Here is an 8,854-nt window from a genome sequence, read left to right as displayed (position 1 = left end):
ATCCTTTAAATACATATGCTGTTGGCTCCTTATCCCATTTGAATTCTGATTCTCCCTGCACAGTGTGTCTTTTTATTACTGGAATTCTGCATCTTGAAGTGTCGTGACTAGAAACTGATGTAAAGTTTAGATAGGGGTTAATAGTCTTCATAAATTTAATTTGTAAGTCTTGGTTAAAGGAAAGCTTAAGCATTAAGATTGTAAAGTATCTAATACTGCTGGCAGAATATGAGCTTTGCTTTCAGTCTTGCGGCTTTCACAGTGAATGTAATCTTATTTTGAACTCCTAAACAATTTATAAAAATTGTTTATATGACTATTTTTGATGCAGTATATGCACTGTTAACTACAGTACCACCGTGAGTTACTTCAAACTCACGTGACATTGGTTTAGAAGTTGATTTACTGAGCATTGGATAAAGGGTTAGGACTTACCTTCAAGGAGCTGTGGGTAAACCCTCTTGTCTGAACAAAGCAAAGTTACAAGTAAATTAAAAAGAAATTCAAGACACAAATTTTGATTGTTTATTCTGTAAATAATGAAGAGATTAATGTTCACATGATAAAATATCTTAGCTGAAGACTTTAATCCTCTTTGCAACTGAAAAGAGATGTCAGAGTAAAGAAAAATTTATATAATAACATATTGATTAAGTAGTGCACAATCTTGCCTTCATTGATTTAGTTTAGTTTAGCTCTCAATACTAGTTATGCAGTTTCAGCTTTTCTATGGATTTAATTTGATTTGTTGTAACAACAGAATGAATTCATGTGAAGGCAATGTTAAGTATAACAGCAGTGCATATGGGAAATGAGATTCTCATGTAAAAGGTAATCATGGAACATGGATGGTCTTAAATCTTTCCTTATCCCTAAAGCCTCCTCTTTATTTCTTACATGACTCTATTATATTTTTTGGAGCAGTTTTATGGAAAGATTACATTATATGATATTTTTATCCTAAAGCCTTGAATAGCACTAGCGATTCAAAACACTTCATTAAGGAATAAGCCATAGCAGATGCCTTGAAATAGAATATCACTACATTTTGCTATCAGTATAGATTTGGGACAAATTGCATCCTACAAAACTGGGATTCTTGTGCAGAAGGGAATCTTATAAATGGATACTTTGAAAAGGTAAGTGTTCTGTCATAAGTATTCATGAAAGGTGAAAGGAAGAAAATAGGAGAAAGAAAATAAAATTTTTCCTTAGCAAGAAAATAGGAGATTGAAACTAGTTTGAATAAACTAAAAATTCTTTGTGATGCACATGCTGTGGCTATAAGAAACTGTTCTTTGCTGAAGGGGATGTTCTGTTTTCTTTTAGGAGTTCCATGGGAGATACTCTTCGGTTAGTCAGTGGCATTCAGCACCCAGGGGCTGCAGCGGGAGCCTATGAAACAACCCAGCACTTCAATGATATCAAAGAACATCTTCATGTAGTAAAGAGGGACATTGAGCATTTAGTACAGCGAAATATGGTAACTCTTATACTGCTAGTACATAGCCTGGTTTCAATAATGTAGCATATGGCTATATGTGAGATGCTGGGGCAGGCTATCATGCAATTCACTGGACAATTAATCCTTCATTAAGCAGTTTCCTAAAGACCTCTCATTCAGTTAAATCAAGATGGAACAGTATTTGGAATAATTAAGTGTTTTGAAAAGTTGGGTACAAAGGGCATGACTCTTTCTTTTTTTAAAACTGATTTGAAATCCCATGTAGTGCGACATGTAAATCTGGTACTTGCTCATGTAAATAGCCAACTAAATGTATTACTTTCCACTTGAGTGTACATGGTTCTTGGTGTGGAATTGTATGTAAGCACTAGGTATGTGTGAAGTGGGCAGTATTCGATTCAGATTCAGCCCAGTTTGGGGGACAGTGATTCGATTCCCTCATTTGGATCACTGTCTCAATTTGATTTGGCCAAATCTGAATATTCAATTCTGATTTGGAGAATCAGCAATTTAGTCATAGACACAGCTTTCTGTGTTGTTTTTTTTTTGATGTGCCTCGAGGTAACAGGCACAGTTCGTGAATGCAGAGATGCTGAGGCAGATGGAGTGCCCCACAGGAGCATGGGAGGGTCTACCGCCAAGCACACTGAGGACCCCTCCCTCCCTCCGCAACCCTCCAGCTCATTAATTGGCTGTGGGGGGACCCTGGGTGCCCCCCCAAAGCCAGGAGGCATCAGACACTGAGCTGGGGGGGGGTGGGGGGTCCCCCCATGTGCTCCATGGTGGACTGGAAGTACTTCTGGTCCACTTCCGGGTCCACCGCCAAGCGCGCGGGGGACACCCTCCTCTGTGCTCCGATGGGACGCTCCATCCGCCCCACCATCTCAATGTTCATGAGCTGCACCTGGTACCTTGAGGAGGTATGTAGAAAAACATATATAAAGCTGTGTCTGGCCGAATCATTGAATCTCTCCAAATCGATTCGGAGGGTTCCAGTTTGATTCAGAGAGATTAAAGGGTCTCCTGATTTGATTCGGAGATTTGGCCACCGAATCAGGCCAAATTTCCAAATCGAATTGGTGACCGAAGCTTCACACAGCTGTAGTAAGCACTGTAGAATCTGACCAAAATGTTAATAAGATTTGTGAGTCTGTAGATAGTAAATCTTTAGATAGCAGTAGGATTTTTTTTTCAAATTCTCTAAAGAATGACCTACAGTAATTGTCTGTAGTTGGTCTGTTTAAAAAAAATCCCCTATTAAGAAGTCCTAGATTCACAGATGCTGATCTTGATCTGTCCACACGCGCGAACACACACACACACATGAAACTTTTATTTATGTTTTTTGGCCTTCCAACCTCCCCACATTGAAACATGAGGTCAGTATTTTAGTTCAGCTAAGCCTGATTGTTAAGAACTGCTGTATTTTTTTATTTTTTTTGCGGACAAGTTTATAAATTGACTACACCGTGTATGCAGTCATCCTCTCTGCAGCAGTCGCACTGCCCCTCTTCCTGGTGGGGTATGTGCCAACAGTAGTCTTGTGTGTGTATACATTACACATTTTACCACTTCCCGACTGTATTTTCCTATGGTAATCGGAAGAATTATCACTTGGATAGTCACCAGTCTCATTACCATTTTGGTCAGTCTCTACAAGGCTGATAAGTCTAGCCTTATTAGTTCAAGACACCTTCATAACAGTTTGAACTCAAATGGCTTTTGATACGCGCAGAAACCATTCTGTTCTTAAGCACTTTACCAAACACTTATCTCTTCACTCCAAGAAACATCAATCTGTTTAGCTAAAATACATCAAGTTAAAAATATAGTAAAACAAGTTCTATCATGACTTGCCATTTCAGTGACTTGCCTTCTCTTCCTTATTCTTTCTGTTATCATAGATTTACAATTCTGCAGTGTCATGGGTATTTTCAGAGTATTAGTCTTAGAAAAGCAAAGGTGCTAATTGAATCATCACAATCTTAACAAATATATTTTGCTTTCTAGCCTTCAAACGAGAAACCTAAGTGTCCAGAATTGCCACCATTTCCATCATGTTTATCTACAACGCACTTCTTTATATTCGTAGCAGTACAAACAGTGTTGTTCATCGGTTATATCATGTATAGGTAAGTAAAAAGTTTTTATAAAGTTGGGTAAATGTCTTTTAAGGCCTCTGGCAGATGTTCAGTTTCAGGTGCCATGAGATCTAAGCCATGATCCCAATCATAATTTCTTCCGTGTCAAACACGTGGCAGGAGGTATGATTTTTGGGATAAGACATTAGATCCCTATCACACCTTCTTTATCACTATAAGAGCTCTCCCTGTACCAGCAAGTTGAAACCCAGGTGCAGACAATCAGCTGATAGTCATTTGAGGCCAGGGACTGAAGCAGGATCTTAAACTAGCCCCAGTCAGGTCCCTGTCCCTTGCTGACGATCAGCTGATTATTAAACCCCAGCTAAGGTTTTTACAGATCTGGGCACACAGGGACTCTGGGATTGGGCTGCTACAGCTGGGAATCCAAACCCAGGGTCCAGGGCAGAGTTAAAATCCTGTGCGCCATCCAACTGGGCAGCACATGGGGTTTTAATGTTCCTGGCACATGGGGACCCTAGGATCGAGCTGCTGGAACAGCTTTGTCCCAGACCCTGGTGCTGCCCCATGCTGGATCCTGACACTCAGGTGCAATTAACCTGTTCATCGCATCTTAAGTGTAATGTGTGTCAGGGGCCTAACTGTTCTTACAGTTGGAATCTCTATGGCCTCCTCTACACATGCAGGTAAAGGGCTGATGGCATCTAATGTGTGATCCACACAATTATGCTTTCTGCTGTGCTGCATGTGCATGGCAGGAGGTGTGATTGTGGGATCATGCATCAGATCCCATAGCACCTTATTGCCAGTGCAAGGGGAACCCAATTCCAGGATCCCTTGCACCAGCAAGAAGCAAGCTCCCATGGATGGGATCTTCCTCAGTTGAGGTGCTCTGAGTTGTGGGGGCAGTCCATGCCCCCCCACCCCCCGAGCCGTGGGATAACAGTAGCAGTCATCTCCCAGGGGTGCATGAAACTCTCAGACGCTGGGGGATTGCAGCTGCTATGATCCCTAGAGTCTGGGAGCACATGAAACCCACACTGAGCATGGTGTACCCCTGCAGCTGGGAGCTGTATCAGCTGACGGGGCTCCCAGCTGCAGAGGAGATCCTGCTACACTTGCAAATTAAAGCTCGCTAGCAACCAGCCATAAAATTAATACACATCTTTGAAGTATGACTATAGCAGGTTGGAGCTTTTAATCACGTGATAAGTACTTTGCATGTGTTGGTGGTCTTAAGATAATTCTGCAGTTAACCAGTTAATTGTGCAGTACCTATAACATGTCGAGGGGGCCTAACTAAAGTGGAATGGTAATTAATTGTGTTTTAAAACAATTTTTCTTTACGATGATCTGAGATGTAAAAAAAAAAAAATTACTGTGTGTAGATGCGCACTCTTATTTAAGCAGGCTAACAAATTAAAATTGCTTAGTCTGCTTTCCTATTGCACTGTGCTCACCAATACTTACCATGTTGTTGAATTCAAATACTGCAGGTGAATGCCTCTTTAAAATTTGTCTTTTAACTGAAGCATTTTTGCCAATATTTAGAACTTCTTAATTTGGTCTTGGAATCTTGTGTGTGGCAGATGGGCCTGAGTGGGTTTTAAAAAGTTGGGGGAGGGGGCTGAAATTTCTGATTTCATGAATAACTAATCCCATGGGGGTACACTTCCAATGCTGTAAAGAAAGCTTCATTGGAGGAAATCTTATTTGAAGATATAAGGATCTGTACCCTACCCCCAACTGTGAGGAGAACAGAAAAAAGAGCTGCAGAAAAAGGTGAAGAGTACTGTGGTGTGTGTGTGTGTGTGTATTTGCATACTTTCATGGGATGATGAGTCACATCAATCTGGTAGTTAACACCACTGCTAAGAGCATTAACGTTTGTTCTGTATCTGCACCCTCTCAAAGGGAAGAGGGCTTTTTCATAAGGATGGCTTTTGGGAAGATGACTTCCCAGTTGTACATGGAGATTAGGAAGAACTGAGAAGTGGCAGACCTCTCTTTTCCACCCTCTTAACTGTTAGCCTTTCCATTCTCTGTTCATCTTCAGCATCCCTGTCTGTTGATATATCTATATGGTTGATGAAAAGAAAAAGCAAATACCATTGTAAAAAAGTTTTTTTATAAAACTCCTGGTGCCATTGTATATGGATAGTTGATCGGTTTCTGTGATATCCAAATTAGAGTATGTTTATACTTTCAAGTTTGTGAAGCTCTGAAATGGTATTTATTAGGTTTCCTAGGTATAAAAACAGCTGCTTTTTCAGTGATCTATACTGGAAAGAGAGAGGTTGCTAATTTGATTAGCTTTCTAAAGTAACTGTATGTATTTAAGTTAATGTATTCTTCCCTGTTTTTATTTTTTTAGGACCCAGCAAGAAGCAGCAGCCAAAAAGTTCTTTTGATGACTTGTTCATTTTGTGTGTACAATCCTGCTGTATGTATGCACAGAACATCACCCAAGTCTGTAAATGAGGGAAATTTTAGTGTTTAAAAATACTTCATTATTGTAAATTATTGAATTTTTGTTATACAAAGTGAATTCAAGTTAAGCTGTTAATACAATGGTTTAAAAACAGACCTGAAAGCTGTGGGGCAAATAAAAGGAAAACTTGTGGGCCCATCCTACTTTTTCTTTTTAATTAAGTTTCTAATAGATACTGCATGATACTCCTATTGTTTTGCCAACAGTTTCTCAAGATAAAGAATTGGGGTACTTGGGTTCGGTTGCTGTTGATGAACATTGGACACACAAGGATTCACAAAAAAAATACCACTAAATCGCCACATATCAGATTCATGTTTTTGGGGTTTTTTTAATGAACTGCCGCTTTCCTCAGTATTCCATTTTGGTGTCGGGGGGAGAAGCATGAAAAAGTGTTTCATTTTTCTATTTGGATTTGTCACTTTGGCTATGATTCAGTGACTTGTTTCTGCAATAATAAGTTTCTGCAAACAATTTTTATAATATGTGTATGATGAAAGATAAAGGTATTTTAATAACAGCCCGACTAGCATCTTCTTGAGTATAAAACAAAAGCTCTCTGTATGGAGGAAGCCAACAAAGGCTTGTCATTTTGGTTTTAGGAATGGTTTGTGGGTGGTAGGGGGTTTCTTTCTAGGGCTTTTTTGTTTGTTTTCCAGACTTTTTTTGTTCTTGTTTTGAGGCTGTTGGGGAAGATGGGATTTTCCAGTTGCCTGGTAGTATTTGTGAAGCATGTTTTGTGGGATCAGTATGTTTTTAAGCCCAAGTCTTTTTATGGTTTTGTTTAGTGTGTCATAGAATCTCCTTTCAACAAAGATTATATTGCTTGTGCCTCAAAAATCCAGTTGACATAATGGCATATTTAGGTGGGGAATGCTCCTTTATTTTTTTGATAAGGCTGTTGTCTTTCATGAATCAACAGAAATATCATAGCAGATACTTTAGTCAATATTCTACACAGGTATTCAAAACTAGGAGTATTATGTATGTGTTTTAAGTATTTTTTTCAGAAGCTGTTGCCTCAGATGTGTTCTGTTGTTAATTCAGCAGTTCTTACTCATGCAAGCATTGTGAGAGTTCACTGTTTAAGTGTTCGGTCTTATGCGTTTGAACACTCTTCAATATTGTTATCATGTGAGCTTTTGCTCCAGGATGGAAATGGAGCAAATATTTAAAATTAGGAATAAAAACAGATTCAGTCTGCCTTGTTTACATATCCATAGCAATCTGTCCTTGAGTAGCTCTCTGTAGAGTTCAGATATAATTCTTAAATTGTAAATCACATGATGAAAACTGAATGTTTAATGTTTTTAATTACACAATCAGTTTATCTCTTTATACCTGAAAAAAATTGTGTACATTTTAAATTCTGTACAACTTTTAACTCAGTTGAAAGAGACAACATATGCTGCCAAGTTCAGTGTTACAAAAAATTTGTTAATATTGTGCCTGATAATTTGGAGGGACAATAAATCTATGCAATATACTTTTTTTTCTTAAACTGTATAGTAATATAGAAATCTGCTATACCAACAAAATGTGATTCCCTCCATACATATTTATATGGCTATGATGTGACCAACTTTTTGTAAATGGTATAGCTTAATAAATTTATTGCTAAATTATAAGAAGGCTATGTTTGCTACAGCTGTAAGCTGTGCTGCAATAAGCTGCACTAAGCAAAAAGTACTGGCTCAAACTAATCTTGCTGGATAAAAAGGTACAAGTCCAATGATGGAACCCTTTCACTGAGTCGGAATTACACAGCACGGTTATTAAACTGCTCGCATCTCTCACCAGCAAGCATCTACAGGTGCCTTGGGCTAGACTATTACAATATTGACCCTTTTTCATTGATCTAAGTTATTGTAAAAGAAATGGTTCAAAAGGTGACTAAAATGCACAGCATTGCTTCTTTCACCCTAAGCTTTAAGCTTCTCACCACCAGTGCTAAATACAACAAAACTCCTACTCTAATGGTAGACTTTGTAGCACTCTTACGCAGAAGGAATAGACCTCATATGCACTTCTTTTCAGGATATATTTGGCTTGGTGATAAATAGCTCTTTAAGACTTCCTCTAATTAATGTGCTTATTCCTTGACACTGTGAATCTCTCCAGCTATGACTTATTGTTCAGTTTGAAAATGAAAATGTTGAAGGTAACCAGCGGTATTGTATCTTGTGTTGAACAAGCTGCAACTTAAAATTATGTTTACAGTGTACCGTTCAAATAAAGTGTTTGTTTGCTGGTTGGATGGAGCTGATGTAGACCAGTGATTAACTTGCCCTTGATTTTAGTGGGCTCAGAAGAAGGGTGAAAACATAACTTCCAGGACAAGATATATGTTGTCTTTCATCAAAACAAGAATTATCCCTGCCATTTGCTGGATGGTAGGAAAACTAAAAACCATCTTCATGATAACTTGGCCTTGCTGTTCTTGTTCTTACCATAATTTTAATTTTTCAGTCAGAATATTTTTATCAGCTAAAACAGTATTTCCTTCCTGCTGCTAATTATGTTAACAGGGTAAGTTCAAACACATATTGGTTTTTCAAACAAGCAATTGAGGTTTATTGGGAGAAAGAAACTTGAACCAGGTTAACACTATGAGGGGTAAAATAGTCTAGTCTGAATTTTAACAGAGAGCTCTGGATGATAGGTAGCAAATTTAATATTAAAATTTGGCCATATGAAAATTCCAGCATGTGGTATGATGTTCAGTAAATAAATGGTTATATCTGAGTCCTCTAAACAAAATGAATAGTTGTTGTGTACAAACTTCTTCAATTTATT

At 38.4% G+C, this 8,854-nt stretch overlaps 1 protein-coding gene across 1 annotated transcript in view; it reads left to right on the top strand.

Moving 5' to 3' along the window:
* The window catches only part of LMAN1 (lectin, mannose binding 1), a gene marked incomplete at its 5' end in the record, with an annotated part of 24,847 nt that extends 16,534 nt beyond the window's left edge, over positions 1–8,313 (top strand). The window contains 3 exons of the mRNA XM_006019110.3: positions 1,330–1,483; positions 3,476–3,597; positions 5,942–8,313. Coding sequence (XP_006019172.1) covers positions 1,330–1,483; positions 3,476–3,597; positions 5,942–5,978 — 313 coding nt within the window. The remainder of the gene's footprint in view (positions 1–1,329; positions 1,484–3,475; positions 3,598–5,941) is intronic.
* Positions 8,314–8,854: the final 541 nt, after the last annotated feature.

The sequence above is a fragment of the Alligator sinensis genome, unplaced genomic scaffold, assembly GCF_000455745.1.
Source record: "Alligator sinensis unplaced genomic scaffold, ASM45574v1 scaffold347_1, whole genome shotgun sequence".
NCBI lineage: Eukaryota > Metazoa > Chordata > Crocodylia > Alligatoridae > Alligator > Alligator sinensis.
Note: the sequence above shows the minus strand (reverse complement) of the source record. Positions and strands in the feature narration are given on the sequence as shown.